The 25,813-nt window shown below is 36.1% G+C and overlaps 1 protein-coding gene across 2 annotated transcripts in view; it reads right to left on the reverse strand.

Moving 5' to 3' along the window:
• The window catches only part of RAB3C (RAB3C, member RAS oncogene family), a 119,681-nt gene that overhangs the window by 41,521 nt on the left and 52,347 nt on the right, over window positions 1–25,813 (reverse strand). For both annotated transcript variants that reach the window (XM_058824138.1, XM_058824139.1), the window contains one exon: window positions 21,699–21,817. In XM_058824138.1, coding sequence (XP_058680121.1) covers window positions 21,699–21,817 — 119 coding nt within the window. The remainder of the gene's footprint in view (window positions 1–21,698; window positions 21,818–25,813) is intronic.

A 25,813-nucleotide genomic window follows, 5' to 3' on the forward strand; every position in this document is an offset into this window, starting at 1 on the left:
CATCCTTGGAAATGAAAGGCCAGGGTCTTGAGTTACATGGAGCTCTAAACAACCTGATCTAGAGGAAGGTGTTCCTGTCCACAGAGGAGGGTGTGAACTGGACAATCTTGAAGGTTTCTTCCAACCCAAACATATGAGTCTAGGATTTAGTGTATTCCATTTACAGTCTTTACTGTAGTCCTTTTACAATAACAGAGGAGGCAATTCTCAGACACTCAGGCAAACAGTTGCTGGTTGGGGAATTAAATACAGCACAGAGTTGTCATTTGTGTCTGAAGACAAAAAAATGTTCCTAATTTAGGTAGTGCATGTTGCTATAGGACACAAAATAACACAACATGCACACACAGCTCTCTCAAGATAAAAAAGCATTTGATTTCCGACTTCAACATTTATAGATTTCTAAAAGTGACAGTGGAGGGTTGACAGTGCCACCTCTCTAATGACACTGGACAAACCAACAGTCTATCAAATTCCTCCTTCTCCATAAAAGAATGCAAAATAAATTATTTATATAAAGTGTGTGAGAAAGTTAGTTACAAGAATGTAAACATCAGAAGGCTTACAGAAATTTAAAAAATCAAGGTGACAAGTTCATCATGGGGATTCTGGTGTAACTTATTGAAAGTGCTTAGCTCCCCAGTTTGTTTTCCAGAACCAGCAAAAAGTAGGATATATCCACACAGAAACTAAGGTCAAGTGATTGGTTATAAACAGAAAGGTGTTTTCTATGGAACAAAGCTATGAGCAGCTTTGGGTGGGAAAGGAGGGAGTATTAAAAAAAAAAATCTATATATGTATTAGAAATAAGCAGAAACTCATCTGTATTGATGGCCTGATGAAGTCCAAGTGTTCAATATATTCTACTTGATAACTTATTTATTCTTTAAAATAAAGACTAGTTTTCATGCATAATAGAAGATTAGTAACAGGAGAGAAATGCATGTCAAAACGGCCAAGATGTTAATGAATGTCCAGGATATTTAGAGATACATTTATGTAAGCAGAGAATGATTCTGTTTTAGGCATTAAGGAACTTGTTGAAGTGATCTCTAAATTATTAGCTATTATCTTTGAGTGCTCCTAGGGTATGCACCCAATAATGTAAAAACAGGAATGCATAGAAATAATATTCAAAAAGAAAAAAAAGGTTAAAAGCAGAATCTGAGGAATTAAAGGCAAATAATTCCATTTAATACCTGGAAATAAAAAGCACCTGAACTCACATTGCTAAAAAAGACCGTCCAGGCCAATTTTGTTGCCTTCACTAACAGCCTAAATAAGCTGGCAGGTACAGGGGAGGAAATGACTGAGATTTTAGTAAGATTAACACGTGAAAAGTATTTTCTGTATAGCACTAAAGTAAACATGCAGAGAAGATTCTGAAAAAAAATTAAATTTAAAAAATTTAAATTAATTTTAAAATTTAAAACTTGTTCTCAGGTTAGCAGGAATAATTCACTGAAGCTAGAAAAGCAGTCTGAACATGGCATGTCAATTCCATTTGTTATAATAATGATCTGGATAACAAAATAGGAAATACACTGATTAATTCTGTAGAGGCCATGCTGGACAGAAGTATCTGCAAGAATTTCAGTGAACAGGATCTGAATTCTAAGTGGCTTTTTTAGACTGATGGAGCAATCTGAAATCAATGAGACGGAATTTAATGCAAGTGAGTGCAAGGTGCTACCTTCTGGAAAAAGAGACAAAATACATAAATATGAGCTTTGAGATAACTGACTAGATAGTGTTTCTAAAGAAAAGAAAACTGGTGCTCCAGTGACCAAAAACAGTGCAGGTTACAAAGTGACAAAACAAATCTGATGCCTGACAGAATTAAGAGGTATTATAAAGAACAAGGATTATTCATTCCACTTAGCATTCTCTGGACTTTTGCTATATTTTAATGCCACAGTTTTGAGACAAATTAGGAGATTATAGAGGACAGAAACAAGAGGGAACAAAGGATTAGAATCTTGGGAAAAATAATAAAGGATTATAATCTTAGATTATAATCTGAATTTAGAAATTATGATAGATGAAGTAACAGTAGAGAATACTCTAAGACATTTTTTTAAAACTCCAAACAGATTAAAAGAAAAAAAAAAAAGTACACTCAGATAGATATTTTTGTCCTGAATGTCTACAGTTTTTTATGTGGAGCTGTGAGCAATCCTAAATCCAAAATAAAATATGGCAAGGCTAGAATTCAATATTTTAATTTCAGCATCTGAAAGCCTCAACATCCAAAGGAATCCAGGTGCTTTGAGTCCTTCCTCAGTCATAGCAAATACAGCAGTTCAACCCACTGCATAGTCACTATAAAGCCTCCCAGGTTCTTATTTCTCTTATTTGCTTTTCATAGAGACTTGGTGGCAAACTTGGACTAAAACCTAAATTAAGAGAGATTCAAAGTTAAGAGAGATTGATTCTATTATTAGAAAAAACAACACATTATATTGCTTAATCATCTAACTTTACACAGATTTGAAGGGTCAAAGACAAATGAACATTGATTAATGTGCAACACCAACAGAAAGTAAATAGATTTTTAAGAGGTTGAAGGTGCTGGGCATGAGCAGAGACAAAAATTAACTTTGGACTAGAAGTATAAATAGAGATCAAAAGTGAAAAAAATCTCATCCAGTAGTGACCTTAGTACTCACCAACAGCAATGCTTACTGGTAAGCAGCAAAACTTCTTTTAAAGAGGAATTTCCTGAACACAAATTGCATTTTTCTGTATGACCAAGATAATAAGCAGTTTTTAAAATAACACAATGTGTCCTGCAGCCAAAACGTGTAAGGTTATTATACAAGACATAAAGAGGCCATGGCTATATGAACAGCTTTAATTAAATAAAATTGCCATATAAATAATATTAAAATAAATATGCCTATGTAGAATGTTGTCTTTTGCATTCCCAATGATACAGACCGATATGTTTCATGCTAGTTGGTAAAAGACATTTTACAGAAGAGGCAGAGAAATATTATTTCCTATAAAATAAACATGAATTAACTTCACTGCTTCTCCTTGAACTGGGCACTTTGCACTGAAACTGTGCACAGCTTCAGTTGCAGAGGTAAACACTTCTGAAGGTCATGTTCATTAGTTACCCAGAGCAATATCAGGTCTTGATGTTTACTTATGGCAGTGGCTTTCTGCTCCTAATTCTGTCAATAGAAAACAAATCATAACTTCCTCCCTGCTGTGTTTTGGGTTCAGTGCTCTCAGTGAGATTCTCCAAAACTACATATCACTGTCTCTGGCATCTCTTCACCTCCTGCTTCCTGCTGCAGTGGGATGGAGTTGGGAACTGGAGACACAAAAGGCAAAGGTTACAGGGTGAGAGAAAAGCAATTTACTGGAAACAGAAATGAGATGAGAAAATGAACAAGAACAGCCATACTAATGACAGAGGGTATAAGAAAATAAACAAATTCTGTGGGGAAAAAAAACAAAACAAAGCAACCAATAATAAACGATACTGGTTGGCTACATCCATCGTGTTTTCTTTACCAGAGGGAATCCCTTCTGCCTAGAAGAGACTCCCCCAACAATGACCTGTGAGCTTGTACAGAATAAATTTCATGCGTCAGCTATGCCCCTCCTGACTACAGCAAAAAAAACAAACTCTAGTCCTGGCTGGAACCAGGACACTCTCAAACCTTAAGATCATCCTTGGTGTTACAAGCTAAATGGAAGGCATGGAAGAACAGTGTATTCACTCCTGCAGTTGTAGAATTGAATTTAGTGAATTGCCTGTTTCCTTCATTTGAGACACTCTCTCACAGGGAGTCTAAGCTTATTTATCTAGGCGATACAATTGGTCACCTTTCAGATAACAAATTAAATTTCCAAAAGCTAAATCAAAAGTGTGTATCACACTTCAAGGAAGTGTATTAGCAATAACTGAAGACAGACAGAAATTCCTTGGTTAATACTAGTATTAATACTAGTATGTTAATAGATCAGTAGATCAACAATGTTCTATATCATTATTAAGTCCTCCATTAAAAATTAGCTATAGAGTTGATCCTAACGATCCTATTGATCAGAGCAGAAGCAGTTAGTTTTCATCTTGCAGCAATTACTTTGTTTTACTTTATTCTGCCAACCATTTAGGAAACTCTAAACTGCCTGTGTGGTCAATAAGTAAATAAATAAGGCAAAAGAAATATTAAGTTGAATATGCTTTCTTTAATATAGTGGGGATACTCAGAACATCCTCAGTGAGGTATCATGTTCACAGTTTTTCCAGATTAAAGAAGATATTTTTGCAAGAAGTTTTTTAGTGCCTGACACATCTCCTTTATTCTATACTATGTTCTACAGCCACCTATTTTGTGTTCCAATCCTCTCAAAGACTTGCTGTCTCAAAATAAACCATACCTTTAAAACAAAAAATTATCTTTCTGAACTTCTGCAGAAAATGTTTTAATGTGTGTCAATGTACTTAGAATGTGCAAAGAAAACTTGATAAAATAAATGTTCTGCCTTTATATGCAGATGTGCAGAGCAACTACCTAACATGATAGAGACATGGCAGTTTATGCACCAAATGGTATTACTGAATATCATTTGCCTCTACTGACACATCCTCATTACTCTCCACAGAATAGAGTATCCTTCCTAGTGTGTGTGGAGAGCAGAGAACAAAGAAGACAATGTTGACCTGATGGCCAGGTACCCAGAAATTCATCCAAAATTAATCTGCCATTCCTGTAAAAGCTGTTTGTTCAAGGGCTGCTTGGCACTACTTACAAAAGCTCTATGAATGTGCTACTGAGCCACCTGCATTAACAGTTTAAATATTAACTAACTCCTATTTACTTTTGTTGTCTCTTTCATCACAGTGGAAACAAAGCAGCATGTGGTGTGCGCGTACATGCGTGTGTTAAAGTTCAAGCTATACCTCAGGAAATGAGAAAAGCATTCAGCTTCACAAAACAGGTAGGAGCACGGCAGAGATTTGCAGAGGATGGGATTGGTTACCTTGGAAACAGGTTTGAATTCTTTCATAAAACAACAAGATGCTCAGTGTTGACCTATTTCCAGCTGCTGTATGGATTTAAGGTGGAACTATATATGCAAAGTTTATAGAAAAAGTCTTCCTATCAACACTGAATCTTTATTTACTGATAAAATGCATTACTTTGTTTCCTCTATACCTCTAAGCCTTTCAAGTGAAAAAAATAGTTGAGAACAGAAAAGGAAATGGGAAGAAGGATGTCATCATCTTCTCAACAAGAATTTGTTTCCAATGTATTTGTTTCCAGTGTTCACAACTACCTGTGAACACTAAAAACATTTTGGTCAATATATTATCTTCTTTCAAATAACTAATTAATATAGGTAAAAAATTTTTTAGGGAAACAGCCACTCCCCATCCCATTACAAAACTTTAAACTGCAGATAGAATTCCTGAGATAAGTGCAGATGTTTAGTTTATTTTGTCTTCCACCATCTCAGCTCCAAGGGTTTGTTTTTGTGAGAACTGACATTTTTCACAGTATTTTTTCATGAAGCCTAATACAACTAGCAGTCGGATCTGTGAAGACCTTGAATGCAGTGCATTAGCACGAGAAGGGTAACTGTAACTAAATCAATATACCTTTCTCATCACATTCTACAAAACTTCAGCATATAGGAAAATGGAAAAAGGATCATTATTGTAGGGTTGATAAACACACAAATACAGATGGACAGCAGGTGTACAGCACCATGTGTTACTAATTTAGGGAACCTCCTAGATAGTCTGGATGTCTAAATAATACAGTGCAATGCAGCATCACACAAAGGGACATGATATTGAATCCCAGAAGCAGTCAGATTGCCTGCCTGGTGCATATATCAATTATCTGGTCCAAACTATTTTGGGTATATTCATTTTATATTCCTTGGAATCACTGAAAGCCCAAGCTTTCCAAGCAAGGCAAGGAGCAGAAAGAAAGCAAGGCAAAAGAAGTCACAAATTAAATTCAACTGGACCTGTAGAGTGAAGGAAATAATTGAAAACTGCATGAAGTTACTTCATATAATCATATCTAATGATAACATAATCTTAAGAGTCATTGTTAAGCTCATTGTATATATCATATGTCTGAAGCCATACATTTTATAGTAATTTCCAGGGAGAATTGGTAGATTTGTTTGTGGTAGGATATGTTTCTTTCTAGGAAATATATTAAAGGTTATATTTTTGCATATTCTCTTTAAGAATATCATAAACCTTATCATTTCTTTCTACTTGCTCTTGAGATTGTGATATTACATGCATTTTTTAAAAAAGAGGATATTTTTTGGCTACCAAGGTATTGATCTGAAAACAATTAAAATGCAAAAAAAAAGGTATTTCTGAACCTCAGCCTATGGAAACAAAACAAAATTGAGTCCTTTGAAAGCTACACAATCTCTTTCATCAAAAAGTGTTTCCAGTTTTAAGAGAGAACAAAATATTTATTTCACTCTGGTATTTCACACTAACTTCTCCCCATTCTTCCCTTCTTACTCAGGTAAAAATACTCTTTTGGAGGTATAAAGATGCTCAGACAGACTAATATTTTTTTACTTTTTTTTTTGTTCAGTTTGGACAAAGGATCAGAACTTTCCCAGCCAAGCTATGTATCCAGCTGCTAGTCCAATAGGATGTGCTCCCTATCTGTGTACAGGGACCCACCTGTCTTTAAAACACTGGGCACGTATCTGGCACAGCACAACTTAAAGTTATTATCAGAGCATTTATTTCTTTGTCCTTCTTCAGTGTGTACTGGGCTCTGACCAGATAATTGTTGACACTCTTACAAAAGGGTCTGAAAATCCATCATAAAAATCATTCATATGGATAAACTGTCAACAATTAGGCTATAATCTCTTTGCAGTTCCTAATGTCCCAAAGCTAGTCTGCTTTTCCTGTTAGGTATTGACCTATAAGTACTGTATTTTAGAGCTCTCATCCTCATATGCTTCTATTAGTCTAATTAAATCTGTCTCACTGAAGATTAACACTTTCTTTCCTAAAACATCTGCCAATGGCGTATGAATTTTATGTAAAACTTTTTTTTTCCATGCTTCTGAACCCATTCTTCCCTAGACTTTTTTTTCCCTCATGGCTCAATACAGATCAGCAACAGCAAAAATCATGTTGAAATGTACCAGGGAAAAATGACAGTGGACATCAAAAGCAGAGTTACTTAAGCTGAAGAGATAAAACTCAATTATTTCTTCAATTCTAGACAGTGAAAAATGGTGTTCCACTGCTAATTTTCCAAGTACTCCTTTAAAAATGACAATGAAGCACTCTGAATGCACTCCTTGCATCATTCACATCACAGTCTTTCGCAACAGAGAGGTATAGCCAAAAAAACAACAGTAATGCTGATCTGCAAATGACCTAAGAAGTTTGTGGAAGGAATGTGGCCACATCCTTTTGGTTACCATGAAAAGGAACATGCTGGCTGCAGTTTTTCAAGATGCTTTAAAACCCAGTGTCTCTCTCTTCAATGCATGTAAGACACCAAATGTTTGGATGTGCTTTGCTCAACACATTCTCCAGTGTTTGCTGTGTTACCAGCTAATAATACATTTGCTAGCTGTTCACTAAGTTACAGACACATGATCACATATTGCGGTTAAAAAAATGAATCTTCACTGTTGCTGCAGTGAAGAGGAAAAAATATTTGGAGAAAGAAAACAGGCTCAGTGTATTTTATTTTTCTTTTTCATCTCCACAGTTTTATATGTGGGAGTCATATGTTTTTTTCCCTGAACATTATATTTTTCCTTATAATTTTTCTGGAATTCATCTACACCTTGATTTATTATTAAGCTTCATTCCATGGAGATCTAAAGTTCTGGTGGCAGCATCAAGGATGCTGCCAGTCCGGGAAGCTTGGCAAGTCCTTGTATTGCCCTGGCTGAACAGAAAAACTTTCGTCGCTTCTAAGCATGGTAGCTTGCTCTCCTTGAAATCTTCCTTGGCTACAAGCTGAGCAGCACTGACCTTTTGCATCATGGTGAGCAAAAGGTGCACAAATGCACAAAATGTGCACTGCTTGTCAGACATCCATGGGGACACTGGAGTTTCACACAAAGGGGAGTGTCTGGAATGAGAACAGGCAGAGCTGCAGCCCTGATAAAAGCCCACCAGAACAACTCTATTTCTTAATTCTCTTTCCTCAAAAGAGTGATTCTTACTATGTTTTTCCTATGCTTCTTAAGTACAGTTCTCACTATCTCACTCTTAACACACATGCCACCCCCGCACCCTCATTCTTTAGACATTTAATTTGGGCCTCTTATTTTGCAGTCAGGCTTTTTTCTTCTTTGTTATATAGCCATCTTCCCAAAAGCCAGAGCCCAACCAATCTTCATCCACCAAATATCCTGGTTTACACTTTTATGCGAACAGAAATTAATCAGAATAAAACCACAACAAAATAGTCACCTGATATAACAGCAAAGACTTCGTCTCAATTTTTTCATGTCTTTTGATTCCGCTTACCCCACCCCCATTTCTCCCATGTTTTAGATGCTAAACAAAACCAGAGGACATTCCCAGCAGATTTCATTGCTTAGGCTCAGAAGAAAATTACATACTTCATGGTAAGGTGTGTACATGTTCTTTACAAAAATGAAAATAATCTCTCCTTTCATTTTCTTAGATTCCTGAGGTTTTTTATGAATACAGAATTCAATTAAAAATAATAGATTGTGAAATGGCAACCAAAGGAAATGCAAAAAATGCTGATTAAATGATAATTATTAAATAAGTAATACTCCAAGCATTCATATTTTCAGGCACACAGTTAAGAGGGATTGGCTGATTCCATCCTTGGTGGCCTTAGTTATAGCTGAAAAAGTAAAAGCAAAAGATATTTAAGATCTGATTTTTAAGTGTGGAGGACTTCAGCTCTGTCTACCATGTTTTTATGTATATGGAACTGGCCATGATTTTGAAAAAGAAAAAATAAAAAAGGAGAACAACCAATGTAATGAATCAATAGTTTTCAATTAAGTCAACCCAGTAAAGTGCAACAATGCCTTCAGCATAAACAAAAAACTCCAAAAACCAATGCAATATAAAATGAAGGTTATGAAATCTGTATTGAATGATTGACTTAATAATGCTGAAAAGTGAAGCCAAACATTTTTGTTATTAAGTTTTTCCCTTCCCAGGATTCTCATGATGAATGTACAGAACTTGTTCTTCTGTTGAAATATTACCACATAAGAAAGCAGCTCCAATTTTCTGAGAGTTTTTAGTTAATAGTAATATGAGTAATCCCAAATTAAAAAAAAAAAACTTAGATATATTCAAATATCACAACAGTTACTATATCGTGCCATTCACAACCTTATGGCTTTTACTGATAGAATATTATCCTTTTTTTGCAAAATTGAAGTCAAAATTTTAGTCCAAGTCAGTCCAAGTCTAGAAGAGATCAGTGTTCACTCTGCTTGACTCTTAAAAAAGTGAATAAACATAGAAAATATAGAAACATATTGTATACACATATACATCATAGAATAAGGTAATTAAATATTCTACAAAACAAGAATCAGTCTACATTTTAATTCACCTTGCCAGGTCTTGCAGTTTAATTTTAATTCATTTTCTCCAACATCTTTATTAAATAAATCTATAAACTGGTTCCAATAGACTGTATATTGGTGAGAATGCTGCACACAAGGAGACTTTTGCCTTAACAAAGGCAAAAATTACCTGCAGGAAATGAAGTTGTGACAGGGATCTGTGCAATCTGTGGGGTGATACAAGAGCATCTTAATCCAACATGTGCATACAATGCAACTTGACACTTCAAAACACTACCTGAGTTCTTTCTGTCTGTCTGAGTTGCAAGAGAAAACAGCAAGCTCTGTCTGTGCCTAGGGAATAAGGTAGCTCCAGATGAGGAAGCTTTAGTCTGGAAGCCATAAAAGAAAACTTAAACATTTCCTCTGCACAGGACAATGGGCTAGAGAAGACAGTGTCCAGCTGTCCTCACTTAGCCCACCTTATGGAAATATAAACTGCACTAAGCTGCACGCTATTCAACACAAGCCTTTGTGTTCATCATCTTTCAGTAGCTTGTGGGATGAACACCAGCACTTGAAACTGTTCCTTCAGAGCAGTGTGGGTTATTATTGCTCAGGGAGAAGAGCTGACAATGTTCTTACAGCAGGGAGCTGCCTATACAAGGAGGATAGCTGTGCTTTTCCAAGCCATTCCTGCAATTCTGGGAGAACACAGCTCTCTGTTGTTTGGAGATGAGTGTTCTTTGAAAGTGCCTGCTAGCTGTCAGTGCTAAGGAAACAATTTTGTGGAGAAAGGACCGTCATTATCAGCTTCTGATTTGTGGTACGAATATACCAGATCAATATTGAAATACTGTAGTTTGGTCTTTTATTGCATTGTTTTCAAGATAACCTTTGCAGTTAGAAAAGTAAACTTCAACAATTTATTATTTTAAAAAATCAGACTGAAATGCAAAAAATCTGTGTCAGAAACTTTCCAGAAATACACGTGTTCATGAGTGGGCTCTGGCAGACTCTAAGTAAAAACAGAAAAAAATTCAAGATTTGTTTAAATGTATTTTACAAATCTACTTCTATTTTATGAAGTATTCACAGTCTCAGAATTTTTCTTTCTAGCAAAAGCCTTTTTCCTTCCTCTTTTGAGTCTTCCCACAATATCTTTCACCAGTTAAGTGAGGAGAGGATAAGCCTCTTTTTTTGGAAGATGCTTCCCAAGAAAAGGTTGGTGTTCTGGACTCAGGAGAAAAACTAACCGCAACAAAAACAGAGGATATGGAAGACAGCCAGAAAAAAGTGAAAAATTATTTTTCAAGTGATGCAATAGAGACTAAGGAGGAAAATCAGCATGAGGCTACATATGAATTAAATAAAGACTATAAAATAAATACCAAACAAAGACAAGCTTCTAGCAACCATTCCTCAGTGATTTTAGTGTGTGAGCCCACCTTCCTCATCCCAATCACAGTGGGTGCTCAAGCTGCCTCATTCCACAGCTCTCACTAAACTCCCTCTGATTAATGGCATTTTCTGCTTCCCACAGGTCCCTGTGATATCTCCCACAGGTCTGTGATCCCCATTCCTCTGCAAGTACTGTGGCCCTCAGCAAGTTTCTGCCCTTCACCCACTACAGAATCTGGCTAGAGGAAAGCTCAGAAGGATGTCTGATTACATTCTGGTTCTTCTCTACAAAACAAAACAAAATAAAACAAAAAACAAGCAAAGAAACAAACATAAAAAACCCACAAAAGAAAACAAACCCAAACCCCACCAAACTCTTCAGCATAACTCACTCTGGAAAAACATCTTTGCTTCGTTTTGGCTGACTTAGAGGACCTATTTATTTTTTCAGATGCCTTCTTTAAAAATTTCCTTTCTGTTCATTTGGTAATTTGCCATCTTCTCCAAAAAGGAGACAGGGCCTCAGACCATTCACTTTCTCTGTCTGTACTCCCTGTCTGCTGAGTAGATCAGCATCACTTCAGCATCAGAATCACAGTTTGTCACTCTCTTCCACACCTCCCTTCTTCCTCCTGGAATACTTCAAATAAAACTGGCAGGACAGCTATTGTAATCTCTGAATAGATTTCCTTGTATAACTTCACTGTGAAAGAGAGAACAGAACTGGAATTAAAACAAATTCAGCTTTAGTTCAAAGCTTGCAATTTAGATAGTCTCATAAACAGCTTGTAACATATCCCAAAATTCTTGAAAATATGAAAGTTCTTTCTTTTGGGAAAGCAAATTGAAAACACCAAATTAACTATTTAAAGTATAAAATCCAAACTTAAATGTGAGAAAAAGATTATGTTTTGGATTTTTAATAGCCCAGTGGATTGGAAGACTGGTTTGCTATAGTAGACACTGTGAAAAGCCCTTTAACAATCTCAGATAAACGCAGACTTTCCCTCTAGCCATCATACCCTTGCTTTTGTTTATATATCTAAGCTGTGACTGCAGTAACTAACTCAGTAGAGTTTCCATGGTGACTGGAAAGTCATTTTAAACACCCATGACATTCAGAATATAAATGTCTATTAGCAGATATTGTATGAGTTGCTAGAGGCAACATTTCCTAATCATTCTTAGTTTCTTCTCTATATTTTTTGTAATCTACTCATTCAAGTATGCATAGAGAACAAAACTCTGAGAAGATTTTAAAAACTGAATAAGCATTTGTAGTTCAGATAAACTACCAACACTTATTCTCCTTGATCTATGAAGGAAATCTCTTTAAATCTGCTTAGAATTATAATTTTAACTTCTGTGCAAAGAATTGAGCATTTGTAGTTTAAAAGCTCAGAAAATATGATTTAAAAGGATGTACTAAATAAGGAGAGAGGCTAAAATTGCAAATTTCAATTTTTCCATCTAAAAATACAATGCAAAAGTTATATTTTTATATATCTATATAAGAAAATATATATCTATATATATATCTTATGTATATATATATATCTTTTTTATATATGCATCGAAGTTATATCTATGTAATCAGTAAAATATATATTATTTCGCTCAACTTTACCACAGTTTACGTAAACAATTTTAATCTATGCATTTCTTTTTCCCTTTTTGTTTTTTTTCTTAATTGCAGGTGCAGGTTTCTTGTCATTGAGTCTTAATGTGTGTTTGCTGATTCCTTCCAAGCAAGCAAAACCAAAAGGATTGGTACTAAATATTGCATCAAAGGAAGGCTTGCATTGCCATCCATTCTGCCTGGCTCATATTTTGTTCTCTCCCTTTCTCCCAGCGGCCGTAACACTCAGCTCTGTTATACTGAAAGGACTAATACTAAATATTACATCAAAGGAGGGCCTGCGTTCCCACCCATTCTGCCTGGCTCATATTTTTCTCTCTCTCTTTCTCCCAGAGGCTGTAACAGTCAGTTCTGCTGCTCCCTGGCTTGTAACAAGTGAGCTGTAATACACAGGCTCCTCTCACTGACCAGCAAAAGAAACTGCTAGAGTCTTGTCCTTTCTTCAGGATTGTTTTGAAGCAGAATTAACTTCATTTTTTCCCTTTATTTTTGCTTTCTTTAGCACACTTTGGCTCTGCTAATGTACACACATATCTAAGTAAGAATTCAATGTGTTCAATTAATATGGATTTATTACAGCGTTTTTCCCTCCAGGAACAACAGGAAAAAGCAACCATCTCATGACAGATGAAGTGGTGACAGACGCTCGTTTTCTCACTCAATGTACTGTAAGATTTTAACTTTAATATTTTCAGATCCTGTACTGGACTCTGAACTCCATAGAGAGATCTCTTCACATTTTGGACAGACAAACCAATCCTTGCAAGCCTCAGAACCAAGGACACCCTCTGTCCCAGGCCCTGAAATGTATAAACAAAAGTGAATAGCGGTAGGGGGAGCAAACTGGGGGAATATGACTTCATTGCCTGAAGCAAAAATTGGAGAATGAACCCCTGATATGAAAATAGACTAAATTTATATCTGTCTGAAAAACTCATGTCCATTGTCCATTTTGGGTGTAGCCCCTTGGGGAGGCTTTGTCTGCCCTTAATATACCTGAAGGTCCTTTGTGAAATATATCTGTTTTTATCTTTTTAACTTTGTTTTGCCTTTGTCTCTAGGTAAGCCTGTTCCAGGCATTATCTAAATGGCCTCTTTTAAAAAACAAAACTGGCATATCATGCAGATATAGAAAAACTGAAAATGTCATGCAGTTTTATCTGCCAAACTGGGCCTGAAATCAGTTTTGTCAGTATTATGGTTTTCCAAGGGAGCTGTTCTGTATGAATTGCTTTTTAATTGATATAACATTTTGTTTTCGCTTGCTGTGTACAAAGCACTGTAAATAGAGATGTATCATATAAGTGGGAGAAGGCAATTGAAGATAAAAGGCATTGATTTATTTTTCTCCTTGGAGTTTTTCATGATGTGAACTTATGGCAGAGCATGTTTACTACAAGTAGAGAGATATGAAGAGCTTAGGAGAGCCTTCCCTGCTTCCCCAATATCTGAAGATTGGACAGATACATTTTTTCTCATCTTTTCATGTGGGAATTGACTTTTAGTTTGATTTTTTAAAATCCCAATGGGATCAAGAAATAAGACAGGATAAAGTCACTACTGTCCTTGGTAGAGTTAAAACTAATCTGCTGTGCAGCAGTATCTGCTTTTCCACACTTTTCTTGTGGAAAAGGAGATACCTTGTTTCCCAGAGTTGCGCACAGAGCAGTGCCTTCTACTTCCCTCCCCCCAACTTAAATAAAACCATATCCCCAACTCCAGTTAAACTATAGCTGTCAATCTCCTTCTAAAGCAATGATTTAGCGATTAAATATTTCACACATGTTATCACTGCGTGGCCATTGCCTGACCCCTTGCGATGGTCAGTCCTAAATTGCTAAAGCAAGCTGTGCTGGGTCTAATCTCAGGGGCAATGCATAACTTTGCAAGAATAATTTGTATGCAGAACTGAGCACTGCACCGTGATATCCAAGTATGGGTGAGACAATTTAATTTCTGTATTGGAAACACTGTTATCCCAAATTCTCCCTGAGCATCTCAGCTTGGTTGCAGGCTTCTGTGGTGCTTCGTTATTTGCGAAAGGTAACGTCAACAAATTCAGCCACTGAGGCAGTCCTCATTTGTTTGGTGGCCACCACAGAGAAGGATTTAAGCCTAAAGACAGTCCCTCCTCTGGTCCCTGTGGGGAGTTTGAACACCAGTTTGTGACCTGGAAGGTTCAGTTTTTATTGCCAGTTTTCTCAATATCTAGATAAATTCATGCTTTGAAAGCATATTTTCTGCTAAAGCACATTTAATAAGCATCCAAAATCTTGGTCCAAATAGTTGGCAAGATTTTTTTGTCGTACTTAGAGAGACTGTAATGCCTTTTGTACTCTGGAAAATAAGAACAAGCATCAGGTAAAAGTAAAAATGTTAATTTGGAATGAAAATATTTTTTTCCTTTTCTTTCCCTTATTTTATAATGACTTTATATTTATATCCAATCAGAAATGTTTATTTGTCTTTAACATACTGTCATCTGACACTAAAAGGACAGAAAAGTTCTTTTAGGGATCCTTGGTCGAATGATGATGGTACTAATCTGTATTTACAATTAAGGCTTTATTTTCTTAGTATTTTCGAAATTAACAATTTTATTATTAGCATAACACAGCACAACAAGTGACATTAGGAAAGAAATTGACTTAAAAAGAAGGCTAAAACCTGCCATTATTGAGCATTCATTATAAATGCCTTTGGTTTAATGGTCAAGGCCTTGCAATGATCTGATGAAAGACAACCTAAATCCCCTAACTAGCATTTGGATATGCTTTGAAAAGAACCACTACCAGCAGGTCATATTGCTGTGTCTCATTGCAGTTAATGTTTCAATGCAAGAACATTAATGGCAGTTTTTGAGCATAGGGATCTATTTCAATAAATCTTGTTGTACTCCCCCACATATAGACTGTATCTCACATAGCTAATATACTCCCATACCTGCCAAGGCTTGACACTCGAAGCAGGGCATCTTGATGTGCAGAGGAAAGGAGGGGAGAGGGGAGCAGAGGTAAGAAAGTTCATAAGGGAGAAGGACTCAGTTAAACTTCATACTGCCTGCAGAGTTGTACACTGCTTTACTACTGACTCACACAGTCTGGTTTTTTTTTGAGATTTTGAACAAAAATCATCCAGGCTGCATGACTGAAACTGCAGTCTTAATGCTATTGAAATATCCCAACTTGCAAAAGGTAAATGCAAAATTGAAACCCCAAAGGAACAGCTCCATCAGCAAATTTCAAGCTTTAACTGTAGTACAGGGATCGTGATATTCCTCTGAAGAGTAACAGATTCAGAATATTAGAGTTCTGAGAAAAATTAATAACCTGCAGCTTCAGATGAGAACAGAAATTGTTCAGGAACATTATTAAGTCCCTGATTGGACTTGTGTTGGCTGGCAGCAGAGCTTTCATTTGGGAATGCTGAGCAACTGGGTAACTCTGTCAATAAACAGTTACAGGGAGATAAGAGTGTATTAGTTACTGCCCAGCCAGTAAAAACTATTATTGTCACAAGATTGTAAGACTTTTATTATTAACAAATATAAACATTGTGAGTTAATTATAACATACCAGGGTTTGTTTCTTTTACTATTGTCAGTATGTAACTATAAAATGGACAGACTTGCTAAATATTAAACTCAGCGTTTCATGTACCTTCTTTAGCATAGTTATATTTTACCATCCCTAAGTTTGTTTATCTTCTTGATAAACTCCAGCAGCTCACCACTAGCCTGTCAGAGGTATTTTCCACTTTAACCTTTTGAAAAATAAAAGCTTTATCATATGACAAAACAGACAAAACTGAAAATCTCATTAAGAGTACCTTAACATGATCTAATTAATGGACAGAAGTTCAGCCCAGCAGCATTCAGATACTTATCTGATCATCTGGTTTGCTTTTATCCACCTCAGTGTAACTCCCAGCCATCATATCTGAAGAAGAGCAGGATGTGGTACAGATTGGAAGACATGTCCTTTAATGAACAACAGTCCTCTCTGAATGGCTGAGTATTTGCATTACCTCATCAAATGGACAATAATTCTCCACTGTGAAATTTCCAGTCCAACAAAGCAAGGGGATAGTTAAGCCAGAGCTGTCCTCTTGCCAGATGTAGGTAGCAGCAAGGCATAATTTGCTAGCTTTTCATGTTTTCTCAGACAAAAGATTCTGGCCATTTTGTATCAGACAGACCACATTTCTATGACTGAAGAAAAGGGTCTTAGGAAAGGAGTGATGCATCCTTCCTTACCACAGACCAGGTATAGCATGAAAAGATCAATCCCCAGAACTTCAGCCCTTATCTGCAGAGGTGGCAGCTATAGAAGGGTGTAGCTACTCTCATTTTAGAAGCTGCAGCCACACTTATGATGTAGCTGCCAGTGTGCCGCTGGTGCTAACAAGAAGACTGCAATGTGGTGGTAATAGTTCATGTCGGGTTATGGCCAACAGCTGCCCTAATCAACAAGCATGTCAGCTGATACATATAGATATAGATATATAAAAAGTTATTTAAGCCAATTAGGTCCAGTGGAAGTCAAGAGTGACTTAATCCTGAAGCTTGTTGTTGAGACAAGCTCCACTGAGGAACTGCACTCACCAGCTGGTGACTGAGCAGGACCTGGGTGTGTGATTGCTGTCAGTGACTTACTGACTGTACTGCCTGAGCTCACATTAGAGGGAAAAGAAAGACATAGTGCACTCTGAGGGAACTCTGTCACTATTTACTTCTCTTTCTTATTAGACTTCCCACTGGCAGCATTGATGCAGCAGAGGACAGCCGAATGGACACCCTGATACTGGGTGGCTGCTTAGAATCTAAGAAAATGTCACATTTATAGTGAAGGAGGTTCAAGTGAGTGGTGTAAAACCTACAGAAGCCCTTAAGCCCACAACACAACAAATGGAAGGAGCAAGTGAGAGTAAGAGCCAATAGGACCAAGGACCACATACAAAAAATTTCCGTTCCACAAACATGTTTCTTTCTGTGGTTTATGAGCATAAAGACAGGAACAAATGAAAAATGCCATGAAAACTTAACATCTGTCTTTCTTGATTAACTTATAATGCATTAATTTGTTTTTGGACAGTAAACCCACAGAAAATGTTTTCTCTTTTCAAGACACAAACCACTTGGATAAGGATTTGCAGAAATTCTTATTTGTAATGTGCATGTTTTAATTCAAGGTTTAGTAGAAAGAATAATATAAGTATCTTTATCAAGGCAAGTAGTTCAGGCCAGAATGATGCTTAATACTAACATCAAATGTTGTCAAGAAAAGTCTTTAGAAAAACAAGTTTATGTTTGTCCTTTTTCATGGAGAGTTTTCCTAAAGCTATGCATTGGCAGTGTCAGTGATAAGAGAGGATAATACTTTATGGCACATAAAAAACTTTGATTCAGCAGTGCCCTTGCAGCCAGAGACATTTATTTCTGTGGAACTTCTACAGAACTCAGCATATTGAGTAGTACTAGTAGCAAAGACAGTACACAGCCTTCACCCTCTCCTTTCTACCATAAGGAACCACTGCCATTAAGGAGACAACTTATGCGCCCTGAACACTAAGATGAAAAGTGGCATAGCACCTCCAAGTGAAATGTATAGAGAGAAAAGCCTAGCAAATGTAGATGCTACAGGTGCTAGGATAAAACAGGAATTAATGCAAGCACTGTGACATTAGAACTGAACTAAAAATTACACATTGAGGTGGCATCAAGCCACTCTCAACATTCACCTATTTCTCCTTCAAATTTAATTAGGAGGAATTTCTAAAGAAAATAGATCCCACTAGGCCACTTTCTTGAAACATATAGATGCTGTCTTAAAAAATCAACTAAATGGGAAATTTAGGCTATTTGGTTATAACTTTTTTCTACTTTAAAACTCAGGCAAGCAGAAAATAATGCTCTACAACTGATTCCTATTTAAAGGAAATATATCCATTTCCAAAATCTTCATATTTTCAGGATGACAAGACCAAAGTGCATCAAGCTATTTCAAGGTACACATCTTGCAGCATTAGCTGCATTGCTGATAGAAAAAGCCTCTTAGTAAAGGCATATTCAGACCCTGGGGAGAGTTCCATAGAACTGCTGAGTCAAAGCATGTTTGATTTGCTCTTTTTGCTAGCAGACAGACTTTCAGCACAAATGCACTCTCTCTGAATTCTTGGCTACATATTACACATATAGGTGCTAATAGAAAAAACTATGGATACCGATTTTTTTTAATATAAAATCTTAATAGTAGCATTAAATAGAGAATTTTTCACAGTTGAATAGATACATGTTAACTTAGATATGGTTTCTAGAGGTGCAAATATTATTTATCTATATCTGTAGTTAAAAAGGAGTAACGTCAGTTATATTTTCAGGCTGCAAAAAAATTATTTTAATATAAAAAATAATCCCAACACACATTTTAAACCAATGTCCTTTATCCAAACCTAAAATGTACCTTTAGATTCATTGTCCTGACTGCAGTGCCATTTCTAGATCAAGCTTGAAGCTGATGTGATGTGATTTGAAGTTGGACTTGATCTGTTGTCCATGCATATGAAAAGGCACCACTGCTTAGAGAGGCACATTTATCACAGAGAAAAGCACTATCAGCCCCAAGAGGACTTAAAACCCCTGCTTTCTCTGCCTGTAACTTTCAGAAAGACATAGATACCTGCACATGGCCACGCTTGCATTTCTGCAGCATTGGTAACTTCCAGTTTTCTTTAACTTTTCTCACATTCAGAAGCAAGCTGTGCAATTACTATAAAAATTGAAGCCAGGGCTGATCAAAATTAATTATGAACTGTGAGATGGGAGTAATGAAAAAAAGGAAGAACAGCAGAACAGCAACTGAGCTTATGACATTAAAAATACAAATAACAGGCAAATCTATGTCTCATCCTGACAAGTGAGGCACTCAGCATATCTGTCATTCCTTTCATCATGCAGATTACTTCTCAGTAGCTCTCGACACATAATACTGCAACCCTTTCTTTCTACCAAATTTCTGCAAGAGCTGTCAAGTCTTTGTAAAACTTCTAGATAAAACTGGTTGGAAAATCATATTTCATAATTAATCTATTTAAGAACTCCATAGCTTTAAAATATTTTCTTGTCTTATTTTACAGTGACTTTTTTCTTTTTAATTAGCATGAAGCCTAGTTGCTTTTTACCAGGAGAGAAAAAGTGCCAAACATAACAGATCTAGGAGAGTGGAAAACAAACAGGTGGGAAAATTAATAATAAGTATTCATATTTACACTTGCTATGAAAGGAGTCTTTGTGTTAGAGGAAGAGAGATAATACATGGCATGCCATCTGGTTTGCCTGGAGATGGGACAATGAAATTTTCAGACCACAGCTGATCCCAGACAAGACATTATCAACCCAGTGCTAGAATAGAATCAGCCCATGGACAAAGAAAAACAGGACAAAGCAAGAAGGTGCTTCCTCTGGCAGGGCCAGAAAGCAGTGCCACTGGCAGTCACATCTGCAGGTTCAGATGGGAGATTGGTGTACTCCTTGATTTCATGTTTTTGTTAAGCTTTTGCAGCAGGATCTATGAATTAACACCTTCAGCCACCTCCTGCTAGGAAGTGTCTTATGCTGTTGAACAGAGCTGTAGTCACAAATGTGTAATAGCAAGTAATTATACCATGTTTCCAGCATGTAAAACATGTTGAAAATATCCCTTTGTCATAACTCAGGGAGAGCAAAGGTTCCTTCCTCTTGAAGTATCAAACAGACTCCACTCAGATACAGTCAATTGTCCAAAGATAGTTACTCAATCTATACTACTCATGCAAGCTTATAGATTCTCTCAAAAATGGAAGGAGTCGCTCACACATGTGCCTCTGTAGAGGCATACAGATAACTTGATGAAGAAATGATGGGACACAATCTGGAGTTGGCCCTTTCCCCTGGAGGACTGTAAATGACTACATCCCTGGTGCTTACATGGGAAGCGTTAGTCAACCCAAGATCCCATTTCACTGCAGCAGAGTCAAGCTAAGGTTTTCAGTTATTATTTTCAGAGTGATAAATGACCAATCTCATCTTATACAGACCAAGAAAAATACTAGTTGTGGAGAGGGAAAGTGTTCCATGGGTTTGGTGACACCTTCTACCACAATGATAATTAGAAGAGTATGAAAGAGAGAAAATTATTTTTCTTGGATGGCTTAATGCTGGGCAATAATTTCTGTTAAAAACAGGCATCATAGCATCATTACATTTTAAGTTTGAATTCTGAGCTTGTCTGTCCTGAAAGAAGTACACACTAGAACATATCTTAAAATAAATTTTAAAAAGCCAAATAAACATACTGAACAAACCACACAAACTCAAAACAAAATCCTCTTTCAAACTCAGTTGTCCCATGGGAACTATATGCAAGGCAGCATGTGGAGCACACATGACAAATGTTATTCATATCACTCAGAAAACTGCTGAGAGGGTTTTGGATATTAAAATAATTCATAAAGGAAAAAAAATCACTGAAAGAAACTCTGGCTTTCCTTTTATGTTAGCTTTACTTAAAAAAGATTTAAATTTTCTGGATGCTGACTGACTCGTGTGATTAAAATGATATCTCCACTTTCATGGAGACATCTGTACATTCACATAACACCAGGTAATACAAATTCCATCCACTCTAGGGGTTCTGCTATTCTGATAAAGTTCTCTCACTTCAACACTTGATTAACAGGATGGACAGAACAATGTATATGTAGCTACAGATAAAAAAATTAAATTCAAAAATTATGCTCAAACATGGTATCTCATTTTATCCCATAAAGTATGGAAACACTTTCTGGTATCTTAGCAGTTAATCTCCATATTAGCATATTTCTGGTTTTAGTAGTATCAATATTGGACATGAACTGAAATTAGAGAAAACACAATGGTTACAATTAATTATATGCAAAACATTTGAAAATATTTATTGTCTTTCCTGACTGATAAAAACCCCACCACCATATATTCAGGTATAGGAATGCTTGAGCATTTAACTGGAAGTCTTCCAAAACAATTTACACTATCACAGCAGATAAGTGATATCATACATACTCTCTGAGTATTTATTTAATATAAATTCCAATTTTTACTTACCAATCCTGCACAGCATTGAAAGAGTCTTCATTTGTGATGTCATACATTAAAATGAAGCCCATTGCACCCCGGTAGTAAGCTGTGGTAATTGTTCTGTACCTCTCCTGGCCTGCTGTGTCCTGAAACAATAACAAACAAAATTTTTACATTGCACATAAATTGACAACTTTTTTTTTCTTTTATAGAAAAGCAAGAGTTGTTGTACAGCTCTGTAATCCTGAGAATAAGTAGAAATAGGTGAACTCTGCACTGGATCATAACAGGAGGGACATATCAACTCTGTTATGAAGGTAGAGTGTAGAGCAGCAGAAAGGCATGGCCCCCTGTCGGCCCAAATATTCTGAATCATTAGTGGTTCAGTTTATTCACCCTGAGAGCTGGGTAAGAACTTTCTCTTCTGATCCTGCCTTGTACCTTTCCAGTGTGACAAAAGTAAAATCTTGATGAAATGCTGGAACAAAATAGCATCCTTAGGAGATTCATTACAGAAAAGGATGGTTCCCGAAGCCAGGAAATATCTGGAACAAAAAGGCAATGGCTAATTGCTCTGTTCTTGTAATTTTATTCCACAGGTGCTCATGTCAGTGAGCACCAATAAGCTTTTTGCTGACCAAAAAAATAAAAAAGAAAAAAGACTGTATGGCAGTGCTCTTAAAACAAGGATGATGTCTGGCAAAAAAAAAAGTAAAAAATTGCTAGTAGTCCCTTACTTCAACCCAGTTTTCTCCCTCATCTTAATCAACTGTCTTTAAAGCAAGAAATGTGGAAATATAAGTCTTATCTCCTACTCCTTGCTTTCCTTATTTCCATTAAAAACTTTTCAGGGTAGCAACTAGCTTTTAATATATTTAATGCAATATCCAGAATAGTGTTTAGTCTAGAGAAAAAAAGGCTGGCAGCAGGTCTCATTAATGCTTTTATTAATATAATATAAATATTTCAAGACAGGTGGCAAGAAGATGGTACCAAACTCTTTTCAGTGGTGCCCAGTGACAGGACAAGGAACAATGGCCATAAATAAACTAAGCATGAAAAGTTTCACCTCAGCTTGATGAAGAACTTCTTTACATTGAGGGTGGCACTGGAGCAGGCTGCCCAGGATGGTTTTGGAGGCTCCCTCCCTCAGGAGATGCTCAACCCCCACATGGATGTGTTCCTGTGTCACCTGCTCTGGGGGACCCCACACTGGCCCAGGGGTTGCACACTGATCTCCAGGGGTCTTTCCCAACACTAAGTATTCTCTGCTTCTGTAACACAACCACCTATGTCTGCACTAAAATTGAGACATAACAGCAATAATTGAAATACAGGAAATACATAACTATTTCATGTTCCAACCTATCTATTTAATATTTTAAGCCATTAATACTAATAGCACTACAGGAAACATATTTCAGTGCAATCCTGTAATTAAGAGATCATCTGTGCACACTCAATTTTAACAAACTGTGAAAATTAATATAATTATTTCCAATGTTTTTTCAATAGCTAGAAAATTAAACAGATAAATCCATTTAATTTGTCTTTCTACAAAGAAGACTAACCAGTAACAAACATATTTGGTATGTTTTCTGAAATAGTTTCCAGTCTAGAAGTACTCCCTTGTGAACAAAAGAAAAATAGGTTAGGTAGGCCTCCATTTCTGCATATATATCATCTATTTGATAAACTAATAAAATAATAAAAGGAGATTCCACATGCAACAGAAAAGACTTTTAGATTAAAAAAAAAATCCAAGGTCATCACTGAAACTAACAACATTAGGTAGAATATATGATTCCTGTTCATCCTGGATTACAGTAAGTGCTGCTTTGATGTAGTTTTCAGTGATTCAAGATGGAAAGCTAAAGTAGTAGTTAGACTTTAGCAGGTCTCACATGACGTTTGGTTACATCTTTGTTGGAAAGGCCAGACAGATCTAAACTGTTTCTGTTTATGCTCTGAACAGCCTGAGCCTCTACCAGCTGTGGTCTGGAGCTTGGATAGTTGCTCCCAGATGTTCTGGTGTCCCTGAATATAAAGATGTGCACTAAACCTGAGCATATTTCATTTATGAAAAAAGTGGGATTTTTCCACTTTTTTTTATGTTTGTTGGTTTGTTGTTTTGGTTTTTGGGGTTTTTTGTAGTTGTTGGTTTCATTTATTTGATTTTTTTTTATTAGAGAAAATATCTGGTATGCACAGACACAAAATATGGCCCACAGCAAGCATTCAGCCTGTCCAGGAGAGGATTTTCAAATTTTATCACTGTCTATCTGCATGTTTTTTAGTTAAAGACATGTTTGATTAGAATGTATGATAGTGTGAAAAGCAGGAGGCCACTCTTACTGAAGACAATTTTATTTTGCTCTGGGTAGTTTCCACTGAAGCCTACCTGCAGATAAGAGTGAGAAGTCCTAGCAATAAAGTCATTAGTCAATGATGCTTTCTGTCCCAGACACCAGCTATTTTCTGTTCAGTGTAAAGCCACGTAGGGTGGGCTTCAGAACCCTTGATTATAAAAATAAATAAGGAAAATTAAAAATTAGTTTAAAGGATATCAAATCAAGATAATAAAATCCTTAAATGATTTTACACAAAGGGGCAGGAAGCTGCAGATGAAGATCCAAACACATACTGACTTTGGGACAGAAGATCTTTGTCTAGACCCAAGTTTGTCAGTCTGGGAAGGAACTAGGTATTTGGAGTTTTTCTCAAATTCTAATTCATAATTCTAAATTCATAGCTAATGCTATGTTAGTAGGATGATATAAAAAGATTTTCTAAAGTTATATTTCAGTATACATGACATAGATGGATGACCATTAATAAAGGGGAGTATATTAGTTCCAAATACAGATAATCACATTCTTCTTTTTATTATATTATATTCACTTCCTATGGAGAAGCAATTAAAATTTTAATAGACCAAATGAGAAATTTATGTAGTAAAGTTTTTAGGGTCATGTAAGAAATGAACCCAAATATAAATAACCAATGTGTCACAACTTTCATGTCCCACACATTCATAAGCATGTTCTTTGCATTCAGACAAGAATATCTTCATAACTGCCCTAAGGATAGGTCCTTTCATATGATCATCAAGGAACTTAAATACCATTTGACAGGAGAGATAGTATACAAGAAATATAATAAACTTAAACATTAAATATTATATTTTACTACACTATTTTTGTTTATTTCAAACAGATAATATTATGTACATCTGTTTATTAGCTTTTATTCTTATGGAAGAACTAAGCAGAAAAGAATTGATTTCCCAATTTTATCATATTTCTAGTTGTACGTCACAATGATTGTATCCTCAGATACTGTTATATACTTGTACTTGAAGAAAACCTTTTCCAATTCAGGTTGGGTCACTGCCTGCTGCTATGTTTTCTTAGTCTATTTGGCAAAACCATAAATTGGTCTAAGATGACTGTCTTCTTAGATTTAAATTCTAAAATACAGCATCTGTACTTCCACTGACTGAGGTTTATTTCTAAGCAAATGAAATAAAATAAGCCCGAGGAAGAATATTATTGACTGGCATTTTAAACAAGGCAGTTCATTTTTATCTTTGATGAGCAGGAAACAAGACACATATATCATGTTGGTGTCTTCTTCATTCATGTAGTTAATGTCTGGTAAGAACAGATGATTGTTCATTAAATGAGTGGAAATGCAGAGAGGCATGAATGAGGGTGAGGGAATGCTTTATGAAAACTACCACACACAAATGACAAAAAAAAGTATTTTAGAAATCTTAGACAAAACACACACACAGAGAAAACTCAGCAGCTACAATAAGTATTTTCAAATATTACATTCACTTTCATAAATTCAATTTTAATTCAGCTGCACTATTCCATTCACTTCTGGTTAGCTGATCCTATCTTTGTGGATCTTTTTAGTAAGCATCAGATTTTAATTAATAAATCACATTATTATAAGGTTTAGTGGTCACAGTACTTGAGAAATTGTCCATACAATTGTGCATTGTATACAGCACATTAGCTAATAGCCCACAGTCTTGATTATTTGGAAGACTCTGACACTTGTACAGATTTCCTTTTCATGTTTTGATGCCTATAGTATGCTTTGTTGGGCTTCTTTTCTTAATTGATTTTTAA

Source organism: Ammospiza caudacuta, chromosome Z, assembly GCF_027887145.1.
Source record: "Ammospiza caudacuta isolate bAmmCau1 chromosome Z, bAmmCau1.pri, whole genome shotgun sequence".
Classification (NCBI taxonomy): domain Eukaryota; kingdom Metazoa; phylum Chordata; class Aves; order Passeriformes; family Passerellidae; genus Ammospiza; species Ammospiza caudacuta.